A 14,457-nucleotide genomic window follows, 5' to 3' on the forward strand; every position below is an offset into this window, starting at 1 on the left:
AAATGTTTGAGAAAATGCAGCTTCTTATTGCACTTCACTTTTATTTGAATGTTAACATGACATGTTAAAAACCTCACATGCATAACAGTTGCATGTTAAATTAATAATTCGTAAATTGCACTTTACTTTTATTTGAATGTCGATGACATGTAAAATCTTCACATGCAGAACAATTGCATGTTAAACGAATATGCTAAATGGTAAATTGCAGCTTACTTTTACTTGAATGTAAATATGGCATTTAAAACTTCACATGAACAAACTGCATGTTAAAAACAGTATGACATGTAAAAATTACATGTTAAAAACAGTACTATGAACATATAAAGGTAACAGTATTACGAACATACAGTACTGTTTGTGTAGTCCAATGACATGCTACGGCTCACTTGAAGACACCAGGGTTCTCAATCCAGCCTGTAAGTAGCCAACTGATAACTGATTAATTGTGTCATGTGATGAATATGGGAGTATGCTTCTTACTGTGATCACTGGGCAGTGGTGAAAACATCTACTGCATCTGCAATATCAGAGAAATGTCAGAAAATTAAAACAAATACAAATGAATAGGCAACACACAATACAAGTACACAATACAAGATAGAAAAACATTTATTCGCACGGGATAAGGGAAGTCTGTATTTTACTCTTTACTTTACCGCAAAGGTATTCATGTCTGCAGAAACCATGAACGAATCTTGGTCAGTCTTTTAACTAAACAGCCACCCGAATGCTTCATGCAACATGTTAAAATCACAACATGTTTCTTCTGAAGCAGAATGCTCCCAGACTTTCTACAGGGGACTGGTTTACCAACATGTCACATTTTTCTCCTCTTATGAGTTTTCAGGTATGTATTTAGTAATCAAAAAATACCGAGAACCACTAAAGAACAACAAACCCAAAAAAATGTCAACAGCGTTAGTTTTGGACCCTGCACACTGTGTTTCAACTGGGTGTTGAATTAGCCTAACGTTAGACGGTAAAATGTTTACACAAACTATCCATTAATTCACTGACAAAATGCAGGTGTTAACAAACGTTAACTTTGTAGAAATTAAAATGTGTTCCTTATGTTGTCTGACTATCATTTCTTAAAAATTTAGCAACATTATGCTAACCAAAATCATTCTAGCATGTGCATATGCTGTAAGTTAGGCTACTCACCATCAGTGCTAACAAAACTAATCAAATCAAATCCAACAATAATACAATATGTAATATAAAACAATCAAAGACAGTTTCTACTTACCAAATAAGTAGTAAGATGGAGATGGATTGAACAAGCTGTAGCAAGGTAACAAGCTGTGCACATGTCCAGCTCATGCAATTTTTCTCAGAATGCCAAAAATATTGCATGATACTGTTATCTAAGACACTTTAACGGTAAAGTGCTGTATAATAGGAATACATTTGAGTTCAGTTAAAAAAAACAGTAAATGAGCTGTAATTTCACAGATCTTCTGTAATATTAACAGTAAAGCACTGTTTATTGAAAAAACACCTTAATACTGTTGAAATTCTGCCGTAAATTTACAGAAATTATTTACAGTGCAGGATGTTCATACAGCAGATGAATTGATGTGAATTTGATGCACTTGTGCTGCGCTTCTACTGCAGACATATACATCATAAGTTGGTAAAGTTTCACAGCTTCCAGTGGTATTTACCAACCGAGTCAGCACCCCTGAGCTACTAAACCTACTTCGCTGAAAATCTAGTGGATTCACACACTATACAGACTCTGTTAGGCCTTGTTTGTTTGAGGTCATTGTCTTGTGGGAAGCTGCATCTTCTCTCAGAGTTGTATTGTAGACTGCAGTTTTGATACTGATACTGTATAATCTTCCAAATGTTTGTGATATGAAGCAGATCAGAGAACAGTACATGCATGTGGAGCAAAGGTTAAACCTGAACGACTCAAGTCACATTGATAAGAAAACAGTGCCATGGTTTATTGGTTGTTCCTCTCACCCTGTTGCAGTGTTTCAGGTTGATACTGGATTCTTGGACTTTCTTTGAAGAATGTGCATGTTCCCTCTCTGTCTGTCGGTTCCTCAGGGTGCTGCACTTTCCTCAGCCCCCGCCAACTTCATGGATTTATGCATGCGCTGCCCTTATCTTCTGCACAATAACACCTTTCACATTGTGCACCTATTGGCCTGTGGGATACTACATCAATGTCGCAATAGGTAATAAAATGATTTCATGGGGGAAAAGTACTCACCTTACCCTCATTGGTTTGAATTTGGTTTGAACACACACACACACATAAAGCAACATACATATACAAATCTTAGATGTATCCTTTACCTACATTTTATGAACTTGGGTTAATAATTATTTTATTTGGCTTCACACAAAAAACCCTCTTACTACGTCAACCATGTTGTTTAATAGGGGGCAAAGATTGTCACATTAATGGTTTTATATCTATACAGTCCTTCAACTTTGTTCTCGTCACCTTTCACCCAGTGTTATATTTGATTAGTCCTTTGTAATACACGATTAGAACGTACTTTAATTTCACTTCATTTTAAGTATAGTTATGTATATTTCCAACACATTGGTGATATAATACAATTATACTGCAAGTGTTTTGAATGTTCATGAATCCTGATTTTTATTGGTGGACTGGTGCTACTCAAAGCACTACTCAAGTGCACTTAAGTATACTTGAAGGCCAGAAAAATATTCCAAAGTGTACTTAGCACATTCTTTAAAAAGTATAATTTAGGTATAATATTTTTTCACCTGGGCTACTTGCATCATGCGCTTGTGGCCGAGCCGCAGCCGTTCAGACCAGTCAGCGTTTAATGAGGAACTCCTGGCAGCTACGGGCGGGCGTGGTTTAGGTGTGGTGTTGTGAAAGAAGCAGCTGTTTGTTCCAAAACAACAATGGCGACTCCTAAAGAGTTTTTCGTAGCTGCCTACATGTCGAAGTATCCTTGGGTAAGATACTGAACCCTAAATTGCTCCCAATGCTGTACACTAGTGTGTGAGTGTGTTAATGCTTGTAATGAGCAGGTGGCCATTGTGTGAATTGGTGAATGCAGGCTTGTGCTGTACAAGCGTAAAGAGTGGATGTCAGACTAGAAAAGCACTATAGTATATAAATATATCCATTTACCATTTTCAGTCAGAAAGGTTGTCACCTTTTGGGTTTAGTTTGCACTCTTTCTTTCTTTCTTTCAGTTGTTTGGACTGTAAATGTGCATGTATGTGTTGATGGTGGTGTTATAATAATGCCTGAAGGCCGCGTGATTTGTGGAGGCTGAGAAAAGCAGGGTCATACTGACGTCACTCTTGGGGAGTGGTGGCTCAGACTTCATTAGATGCCTTTGGTGGAGAAAGTTTTTTGACATGAGGATGCCAAAGGCAAGACATTTTGGAGACAAGAAAGTTAGCCTGGCTATGCTAAGTGTGCAGCTCTTACGATAGTTGTAGGTTTTTCGGCATTTTTTTGTGTCTTATGTTGCCTGTAGTGCTTTGTGGGATTAAGTCAAACCTAGTCTATGTTTAGGACATTGTGTACTTGTATCTGGCTGGTTACATTGTTGATTTTGGCTTTGTGTGATAAGGGTTTGATAATTAGCTTGCAGGTGCTAGGGCATGGTGGTTGGACTAACTAACTGTGGAACATGTAATCTCATCTCATGTAGCATAGATGGCACTGCACAAGTGGCAGGTGCTACAGTACCTCCAACATCGGGATATCCATTCAGCCATGGCTCCATTGTTTACACATGGGAAGAGCCGTTTGTGCTAAGCAACATGAGCGTACTCCCAGCGGAGATATGGAAATGGAGACGGGAATGCAGAGCTGCAGCAAAGTGGCGGGACAAGAGAAGATGGTATAAACCATCCAGATCATCTCTTATTATGGGGACCCCTCCCAAATTAGATGGAAGAGCTAATGGTGCTATACAGACTGCCGCAGGAGTACCAGGAGTGTAGTATCATGTACTTCACGGAGACGTGGCTGAACGAACTCATGCTGGACACGCATGTCGCTTTGGACAGTTTTCAACCTCTGAGAGTGGACAGGCGAGTGATGGAGAGCGGTAAGAGGGAGGGTGGGGGCATAGAATTATCTATAAATAACAGATGGTGTAACCCAGGACACACCAGTGCAAAGGAGCAGCACTGCACGAGAAAGATAGAGCTGCTAGCTGTTAGCATTTGGCCACGTTACCTACTGAGGTAACATGGCCACGCTTCCCTGTCTTCAACTCTCCCCACCTTTACCCAGTATGTCAAATGTCACAGCAAAGACAATAAGACACTGGACTTAATGTGTGCAAGCACAAAGGATGCTTACAGGTCTTCACCCCTCCCCACATTGGGCCGATCTGACCACGACCTGGTTTATCTGCTACCTGCCTTCATACCTTTGGTGATTAAACAACAGCCAACCATTGGGCATGAAGACATGGTCAGAGGAGTCCAGTATGGCACTGAGGGACTGTTTTGACACCACCAACTGGGAGGTGTTGTGCAGTCTACACAGGGAGCACATCAACAGTCTGACAACATTCATTACAGACTACATCAACTTCTGTGTGGACAGCACTGTGCCTACCAGGAAGTTGCCATGTTTCCCAAACCCTGGGTGTCCCCTCAACTAAGAGCCCTTTTGAATAAGAAGAAGAGGGTTTTTATGTCTGGGGACAGAACTGAGCTGAAAAGGGTGCCAAGGGAGCTGAAGAGGAAGATTAGGAGAGGCAAGGGCTGCGACAGGAGGAAGCTGGAGAAACGCCTGCAGAAGAACAACATCAGAGAGGTTTGGAGGGGCCTGAAAACCATCTTATGCCACAACAATAACAGCAGGGGGCCCTAAATCTGGAGATTGGGAATGGGCAAATGAGCTGAATCTGTTTTTCAACAGAGTTGATTCGACCCTCGTTCCCTCCCCCACCCACCACAGCCAAGACCAGACGACATTAAACCGCTGCACCCTACACCCCTCCAGCAGGGAGCTGGACCCCCTACAGTTCACATATCAACCAGGCATTGGTGTGGAAGATGCCATCATCAACCTGCTCCCTCGATCTCTTTCTCACCTGTTTTTTTTAGCTCTCCTTTGCTTTCAACACAACCCAATTATCGCTGCTGAGGGGGAGGTTGGAAGGAGCTGAGTAGACTGCCTCCTGGCTGCATGGCCCATCGACGTCCTCATCAGCAGACCACAGTATGTGAGGCTTTGCGACTGTGTGTCGAATGTGGCAGTTTGCAGCAGGGGGCTCCACAGGGTACTGTACTCTCTCCTTTTCTTTTCAGCCGCTACACATTGGACTTCAGACACAATCCAGACAGCTGCCATCTCCAGAAGTTCTCCGATGATACAGGCGTTGTTGGATATGTATCACAGAAGTGATCACCAACTTTGTCGACTGGTGTGGACTGAACCACCTGCACATGAACACCAGCAAGACCAAAGAGATAGTGATAGACTTCCGCAGAAAGGTGCCACAGGTTGCATTGGTAAACATCCAGTGTTTGGCATTGAGATCGGGGAGGAGTACAAATAACTGGGTTTGCACCTCAACAACTAACTGGACTGGACAACCAACATAGATGCCCTGTACAGGAAAGGCCAAAGTCTTCTCCATCTGCTGAGAAGACTGAGGTCTGTTGGAGTATGTAGGGCAATGTTAAAAACCTTTTAGGACTTTGTGGTTGCATCTGCAGTCTTTTACGCAGTGGTCTGCTGGGGCTGTGGAATCTCTACGAGGGACAGAAAGAGACTGAACAAACCAGTCAGGAGAACTGGCTCTGTCCTGGACTGCCCTCTGGACACCACTGAGGATGTAGGTGAGAGGAGGATGTTAGCCAAGCTGACATCTATCATTGACAACCCTTCTCACCCCCTGCATTACACAGTGGGGGCCCTCAGCAGCTCCTTGAGCGACAGACTGCTGTATCCACTCTGCAAGAAGGAACAGTCTTGTATCCTGCCAGGACCACCACTTTCTTTGGTCCCAAATACATAGTGAACACTGATGCATATTTTATTTAATGAAACAAACACATGAAGACAGAAAATGTGATAAAAGTATTATTCTAACAGTGTTGGTGACCAGAGAGCCGACAACATAAAACAGAAGAATTTAAATTCCAGTCAGTTCCAGTGTGGTAGGGTCTCTTTAGGTGCTATTTTTGTCGCCTTCAAAGATACTTAAGTGTACTCAAGTAGTCCTTGAATAATACCTGAGTATACTTGAAGTGTAAATTGTTGCAAAATTGGCACAACCTATTTACAAAATGCAGTTTTTCCACCAGTGAAAATCAGGAATAATGAAAATTCAAAGCACACTTGCAGTACAATTGTATTATATCAGCAGCATGTTGGAAACTTATAAACACTTAAAATTAAGGGAAATTAAAGTACACTTTAATTTAGCTTGCTAGTAGTGTATCACAACAGACTTGAAAATAAGTTTACTTTTCATAGGTACACTTGATAAGTACTTTGATATACCACTTTCAGAAATTCAAAATTAGTATATTCATTTTAAATACATTTAAATGGAACTTGATGACATGTATTTAGAAAAACACTTTGTAAAAGTAAATGTCAAATATACACTTAAGTGTAAAGTATCTGGAACAATACTTATGGATGAACGAACTAACTGTCAGAGGCTTGGTGACCAGATCTCGATCTTACACAGGGTACAGTGTGGTGACCACTGGACAGCAATGAGCTAGGTCATCTTCTCCCCTAAAAAAACAAGCATGAGAAACATGCAGGGAAAATGCTGAAGGGAACCAAAGTGTATGTCAACAATCACCCGATGAAGAAAAATGTCGATATTGCCTGACAGGCACATGGTATGATCCAATTGACATGACAAACAAATAAGGTGTTTGTACAACTGAATGGTTCACCAGGGGAGGCAAAAGTTCAGTTCATCTTGGAAATTACAGAGCTGGACTGTAAGTGAGGACATCCTCTGGATGAATGAAACTGTCACTTCAATTTGAACTCAAGACGGCTCATAGAGCATAAAGTGTGACTGACATTTACAACATTTCATGACAATGATTGACAGGTGTCAACTACTTCCTAAACAAACTCAATCATTAGTCAGAAAAAATGGTCTTTGTCTTATTGTTTAATGCAGTTATTGTTTGATTTGATATCCAAATAATGAAACTACATCTTTGCGATCAAGTATGCCAAGAAAGGGTTTCGTTCAGGCTCACTTATATATGTGTAGCCTCGGGAAGAAGGTTCATGTTTTTGGTCTTAAGTGATCAGTGGTCATAGTTTGCTCACATACAGGAAACAGCACACAGTTTATGAGATGAAGGGTTGAGTGTGAAGCCCACGCGTGGACTCAGATCCATTTCATCCTCCGAAACTCCAGGTGGAGGAGTGAAGCGAAAGTGTTGCATGAGGGTGGTGAAGAAGATGAAGAGCTCCATCCTGGCCAGACTCTCTCCGAGACAAACCCTGCGACCTGTAACAGAAAACAAAGCAAACTTCATGACATCTGCAAGTAAGTGAACTACAAGAAGTGATGGCACAATTCAACCAACCTGCAGAAAAAGGCATGAAGGCATCTCGCTTGACAAACTTTCCATCTTTGTCCAGGAAGTGGGCAGGATAAAAGCTGTGCGGCTTCTCCCACTCACTCTCATCATACAGAACAGATGCCAAGAGAGGACACACTGCAGTCCCCTGTTGACATTAAATTCTTGAGGAAAATTAATGAGTTAAAATTGCTGTGCCAAGTTCTTGTTAACTTTTAAAGAGGAGCAACAGAAAGCATCCTGACAAATTGAAATGGGATCTGCCGACCCAGGACAGGAGGGCTCTGCAGCAGGCTAGCAAAACCTTCCAGAACATCACTGATCTGCAAAGCATCATTGATATCTGTGAGGTGAGGTGTCTGCACAGATATCCAAGGAAACTTCATCATTATTTCAATATGTAATTTCATTTATTGAGTTTGACCAATTTATTCTTCCTAGTCAGGTCAGGTCTACATATGAGGTGTTTTGTTCAGCCTTACCTTCTTAATAAAGTGACCCTGGAAGGTGATGTCTTTGCTTGTTTTGTGAGGAAGTGACATGGGAACGATGCTGGCCAGTCTCTGTGTCTCATGGATGACAGCGTCAATGAAGGACAGGTTCTTCCTGTCCTCGAGACGAACCTGACGACTTCCTATCACCCTGCTCAGCTCCTCCTGGACCTGGTCTGGGACATGAATAGTTTTTTCTTTTCGTGAAGATGATTTTGTGTTGATGAAGCACATATTGTTGGACTTTTTGGGGGGTCTTCAGCACCTTACCCTGTATTTTTGGATACTTGACCATAAGCAGAAGTGCCCATCTCAGTGTAGTTGCTGTTGTGTCAGTGCCGGCAGCAAAGAGATTCAAAACTGTCAACATTAGGTTGTCAATGTGGAAGTGACTGTTGATCCCAGATTTCTGCATTAAAAGATGAATCAGTGCAGTTAGTCAAACAATCTGATTCTGAACTTTGATATGTTACATAAATTTGAATGACTCACTAAGAAATTTTTTAAGGTAGTAATGGTGCAGATGGAGTGGGTTTCACTTCATGACTTGTCACTGAAACTGTACTGTGGGCCTGGGAAGGCTTGACAGGACAACTTGTTCAACTAGTAGGAGTCAATGTATGAAGGAATGAGAAAATCTGGTCCCAGACCCCCAGCAACAGTGCTGGGCTGTGCAGCCATCTTTGCATACTTGCCCTGAAAATCAGGTGATGAGCTTGGTTTCAAAAAGCCTTCTTTTCCCATGCGCAATGCTGAAAAAAGGGAAAGCTCCACCAACACTCCAAAGCTGCTCTCTGTGCCACACAATTTAAGCCATTATGCTCAGTACAAATGAAGAGTGTTATCAGTACATTATCATGCCGTTTGTGTGTGCAGGGACATGATGTTCTCCTAACAGTTCCATGCTTTCCAGCCTGTTAATTTAAACACATGATATTTGTGCTCAAAAAGAGGATTCATTCTCAGTAAAGAACCTTGGACCCCTAATCTGCCTCTATACATGCCAAAGAGCAGTGATTCCTAACACGTCTCTGGGGGTCATCAGGTGGATACCTCCCTTCCACAGTGTTTTGCCTACTTAGTCCCCGGACCCCTCCAGGAGGCTAGGCGGTGAACTCCGGCGTCCCAGAGTCACCCCCCCTAGTGCCAGCTCACAATGCTCCTACACAATCCAAACAGCACTGCCACGTTCAACTGACCCAGGCCTGTTTAGGAGATGCTCCAGGTCGTGGCCAGTACCGATGCTACCATTTAGCTAATGCAAATGCTAATGCTAAATGCGAACTGCTACCTGCTAAGAAAAACAGAAGACAATACAGCTAGATTCACCTATACTGTTAATTTTAACTGCTAGATGCCAATACTAACTGCTAAGACACTATCATACTACCACCGATTTAGCTATTGTTAGCTGCTACAATGCTACCACAGGCCTAGATGCCACATGTAACTGCCAAATGCCATACTACCATCATCTACCGCTGCTTCTCACCAACTCCACCGATAAAAGCGGGGCGTGGGATGCAAACCCTGGTTCGGGTAGTGGGGTAGAAAGTTTAAGTCAACTGTAAAGACATGAGGCCTTTTCTGAAAAAATGCTGAATTTACTTTTTCTTAGATCATAATAGCAATGAGAACAGCAGCAGGTTTGATAGTTGATGATACAATTAACAACCTCCAGATCTTGCATTCGGACCAGAAAGGCATCCACAAGGCCTCTGCACATCTGGGGATTGAGGGTCTCCTTCAAACGATTGAACAGTCGTGAGTTCTGTTGCTTGTTGGCAGAAAATGACTTCAGGATTTCCTTCTTGGTCTTTATCCATCCACCGATCCATGGAAACAGGTTATACATCTGTTAAAAATAAATGAATTGTAAAGCATATAAAGATTTAGTAAATTTCTTCAGTGTGAGATTAATAATAATAATAATTAAGTCTTATCTATCTATATCAGCATGTGGAAAGTTTTATCAGGTACGTGAAAAATGAAATAATTTCTTCGATTCAGTTCCACATTTTTTGCATTCTGTTTATTAACATCACAATGCTTAAAGTCTCAATTTAACAATCATATGAAATCATACCTGTATTGACGGAGAGGCCGCAAGTTGAATATTTCTGTTTGTGCGATAGACAAGGGACATAAACTCTGGGTCATCATATTCAAATCTGCTCCCATATACAATGGAGCAGATAATATTAGACACTGCACGGTTCATTGGTTGAGTCGTATCAAAAGCTTCTCCTGCAACAAGGAAAGCAGGAAGAAAAATTGCCTGGATTTACAATCCTTTTTAAACAGTGCTTCTCTTCTGATTGGTTATAACGAAGCACTTACCTTTAAATTCCTTGAACACTTCAATGAGGTAGTCACATTCCTCAATGATCTTGTCCTCACACACCTTCTTGCCCATCCCAAAATCTCTCAGGTTTGCCAAGGCAAAGCGTCTCATCTCTTTCCATGAATCTCCATTGGACCATAAAACCCCTGAAATTGAGGATTTCAACAAAATATGTTAAGTAATTAGCTGATTATGAGCAGGAGTTGTAAACATGAGAAGGATCACGACTTGGGAAAAGCTCAGTTTTTGTTTTGTTGTTGTTGTTTTTCATTACCATGGCCTTGACTACTGTCATCCATTATTTGTACTGAATCTCTGTCTCCAAACTCTTCAGCATGATTGACAAGAGCCTCTTTCACTGTCTTGTATCCAGCCAGGACCACCACTTGTTTGGGTCCAAAATAGACGGTGAACACTGATCCATATTTCTTGGAAAGCTATGAACAGGTACATAATGACATGACATTTTTCACTTATGTAAGACACACACACATAAACAAAAACAACAAACTACAGGAAAGCAACCTCACCTCCAGTAATGTCTTGTAGGGTCTTGCGAGGTCAAGCTGCAGCAGGTTCCCGAGCAGAGGAAGTGGTTTTGGCCCTGGAGGATCTTTTCTATCCTCCTGGAGGCTAAATCTGAATGAGGAGACAAGGTAGATGAGCAGGAGGACCACAAGTCCCCCCAGGAAGGAGACAGAAATGGAGGACTGGAGAAAAAGGTCTAAAATCACCATGACTTTAAAAGAAAATGTGGTCTGTTCCCTGTCCTGCTGCCTTTGGCTCTGTGACTGGTTGAATCGGGCGAGGTGCCCTTTATACCTGCAAATGAGGGAAAAGTTCACTACAAGCAATAAAAAAAAACACTTTTGGCAAATTGTAAACTTTCCTCAGTCTCAATGTTAAATGCATGTGATCTGAAGTGGAGAGTAACTGAAGTCTGTAGAGAGGTAAAACAAATAAATTAGACAACGGTCTTTCTGGAAAAGTAACTCTGACCCATTTATCTTATATAATCCTTCCAGAGCTGTGCAGTTGAGAAGGTGAGTTTTTTTTACTTCAGTCTGCTCACTACAAGCTGTTGCAGTGCAGGACAAACATGTCTGCTACGAGAAGATTCTCATATGTATTGATTTATAATTAATAATGAGCTCTGAATGCATCTGTGGCTTGTGTAGTCATGGTAATTTTGTGTTAAAGCAAGATTCCTACAAAAAAGCAACCCCTATGCGAGCAAAGTGGTTTGGGCCAGAAGGTTACACTACGGCGAGATGAAAGGGGTGAGAGATATATGGTGTTGATCATTTGATTATTTTTGTTCCTCCATATAATGGTTCCAACACAACAGGTACTTGTTCTGTTTTTACTGTTTTGTAATCTCTGTTTAAGAGATTCATGCAGTCAGTGTAAGATTTGCTGTTTTAAATCTAAATTGTTAAGCATCTTTAATGGCATTCACCTGCTGAATGTTGGTATGCCCTGGAGGGTGACATCGGATCATTGGATTCCCACATGATTTCGCTGATAGTTATCCCGCTGCCGGAACCGGAAAAGAAATCAGCGGGACGAGGTGGGAAGGGAGCCATCCTAATCACGGGTAAAAACAAACAAACAAGCAAGCAAACAAACAAACACAAAGCGGGATCAGGGTGGGATGAAACAGCAGTCATTCTTCTGTGACTGGGACATCATGATGGGACAGGACAGGAGTATTTTTGTGAGATGGGACAAGAATGAAATCCCACTGAACCTGACATGGATGAAATGTAAGATAGCAGCTCTGTGTAAACCGTGAGTCTGTTTAGCCTAAAAATAGCCTTTAAAATGTGACCACTCTGGTGCTGTGAAACATTTTGTTTTTGTGAAAAAAATGGAAACTATAGTATTTTCATCTATGCCAGGTAGACTTTTTCAGAGAGTTTATGTTCGTATATGAGACCGTGTTGAATGTACAGATGTTCCTGCACTTAACTTTAACCTACAATGTGAAAGAGGATTGTGGAAAGAGCCTTATTGGATTTCATTTTATCCATTTTCAGAGAGGAACCTGTTCATGTGACAATGAATTGATGTTCATCAGCCTTGTCCTGTGATTGCAGGTATGTTGATTCTGACCAAATGACTGTAACTGAGTTATTCAATTATTTCTATGTTTTGTTATTTAGCGTAACATGACTGTGGATACTGTTGCCAGCCATTGGTGGCAATACTTGCCTGCTAATTATCACAACTTCCATCAGAAAAGGTTAAAAGCATTTTTTTATTACATTACATTTTGGTAGCACATATTTTGCGACTGTGAAATACTTTATTCCATTGATAGAGGTGACAATGAAGGCAACTAAGGAGAGCAAAAGTTGTGCAGTAGAGGATAAGAAGCTTCAAGTTTGCCCATGTGGCTGCCATCAATCCGAGGCCTTAGAACTCATCAGGGAAAGAGGAAGTGTTTAGCGGTGGAAGGGCAGAGTGGCCGCATCGACCAGTATTTCTTGAGAAGTCAGGAGAATCAGTCGGATGAAGTCCAGTGATAGGTAGAAAACCACAGTTCGCAGGATATCAGTAACACTATCCCTGGGGAGGAGGAGGTACGGAGAGGGGATGCAGTTGGTGTTGAAGTCAACAGGCCAGCCAAGGAGAGAAGCATGGAGCAGAAAGCTAGAGTTAAGTGGCCGAGGGCAAGTGATAGCAAAGAGTGGGAGGCAGTTAATAGAGATTTATCAGTCATATTAAGCAGGCTTAGAGGAGATGTAATGGAGAAATTGGATGCAATTGGAGAGATCTACTCCTATGGTCTAGAGCAGGGGTTGGCAACCTTTACCACTCAAAGAGCCATTTGGACCCGTTTCCCACAGTAAAGAAAACACTGGGAGCCACAAAACCCTTTTGGCGTGTCAAATAAAATAACGCTGCATATAATGTTTTTTGCCTTTATACTATGTACAAACGACGATAATGTGCTGCACTTATGAAATAACTGAACGACTGCAGAGAAAACAAAAGGACATTTCTGCATGCAACAACAACATTTTGAAGTGCGACAAAAAGACATTAGGTTGAAGGTACTTTCAAGTAAAATTCTCAGTGTCTATTGGAGTGCCTCTTGCATTTATGAAAAAAACACCAAACTTAAGTTCTCCACTGGCAGCAAGGTAAAAATACCGTCCACTTTCTGCATGCCGTCAGTCTTTCACTGGCGCGTGCAGTCAGCTGTCAACCTGAATAATAAAATGACAATTTCACTGAACAATGAAAAAATATGAATATATGCTAAATAATAGGCAATTAAAATATTAATCAAACGTGGTTAATGTGATTTCTGCTCCTGAACCTCGGCGTAGAGCGTCTGCTGCATCTTTACGCAGGATCGTAAACTGTCATCTGTGAGCGCGAGCGATTTGTTTCAAAATGATCGAACTAAAATAAAATACTTTTTAGTTAAATGCTCATTAATTATTTTCAGGAGCCGCATCAGAGGGATGAAAGAGCCGCATCTGGCTCTGGAGCCGCCAGTTGCCGACCCCTGGTCTAGAGAGATTTGGAGTCCTTGTCAAAAGGAAAGAGGGTGCAGGTTGGCAAGTCTAGGCGGCAAAGAGAAATAGAGAAGATAGGAAAGGAAAGGAGGCAGTTAAGAAAGCAGTGGAGGAAGGCGTCAGAAGAAGAAAGGGAGGGAATTAATGTGTTGCAGGAGGAACTGAGAAGCAGGTTAGCAGTACTCAGAAGGGCAGAACACCTTAGGGAGAAGAGAAAGAAGAAGGAACGTGTAAGGTCAGCATTTTTTAGGAACCCCTTTAATTTTGTGAAAGGCTTGTTTAATCAAGAAAAAGGAGGGCAACTTAAGGCAACGAAATCAGAGATTGAACAGTATTTGAAGTCGACGTATTCAGGTTCAAAGGAGAATAGGAACATAGGTCTTCCACCTGACATGCCACCATTAGGGGAAGTGGAGCAGGAGATGGATGTGAGCCCACCTAGGTGGAGAGAAGTTGTGGAGGTGGTTAGGCGTGCAAAGGCTTCTTCGGCCCCAGGGCCTAATGGAGTCCCCTACCGTGTCTATAAGAGTGCAACTGGCATCTTAAGGACACT

The 14,457-nt window shown here is 41.7% G+C and overlaps 1 protein-coding gene across 2 annotated transcripts; it reads right to left on the reverse strand.

Moving 5' to 3' along the window:
- Window positions 1-7,278: 7,278 nt before the first annotated feature.
- LOC121621672 (cytochrome P450 2K1-like) lies at window positions 7,279-11,111 on the reverse strand. 2 transcript variants are annotated; one of them, XM_041958221.1, is made up of 9 exons: window positions 10,905-11,111; window positions 10,649-10,811; window positions 10,371-10,520; window positions 10,117-10,277; window positions 9,706-9,885; window positions 8,301-8,439; window positions 8,022-8,206; window positions 7,546-7,687; window positions 7,279-7,466 (listed from the first exon to the last, which is right to left on the reverse strand). In XM_041958221.1, exons 1-9 carry the CDS (start codon window positions 11,109-11,111, stop codon window positions 7,279-7,281), a joined length of 1,515 nt encoding a protein of 504 aa, XP_041814155.1. The 2 variants fall into 2 exon arrangements, with proteins under 2 accessions (XP_041814155.1, XP_041814156.1); XM_041958222.1 differs by having other exon boundaries at window positions 8,022-8,201; window positions 8,296-8,439.
- Window positions 11,112-14,457: the final 3,346 nt, after the last annotated feature.

The sequence above is a fragment of the Chelmon rostratus genome, chromosome 18 (assembly GCF_017976325.1).
Source record: "Chelmon rostratus isolate fCheRos1 chromosome 18, fCheRos1.pri, whole genome shotgun sequence".
Taxonomy (NCBI): Eukaryota; Metazoa; Chordata; class Actinopteri; order Chaetodontiformes; family Chaetodontidae; genus Chelmon; species Chelmon rostratus.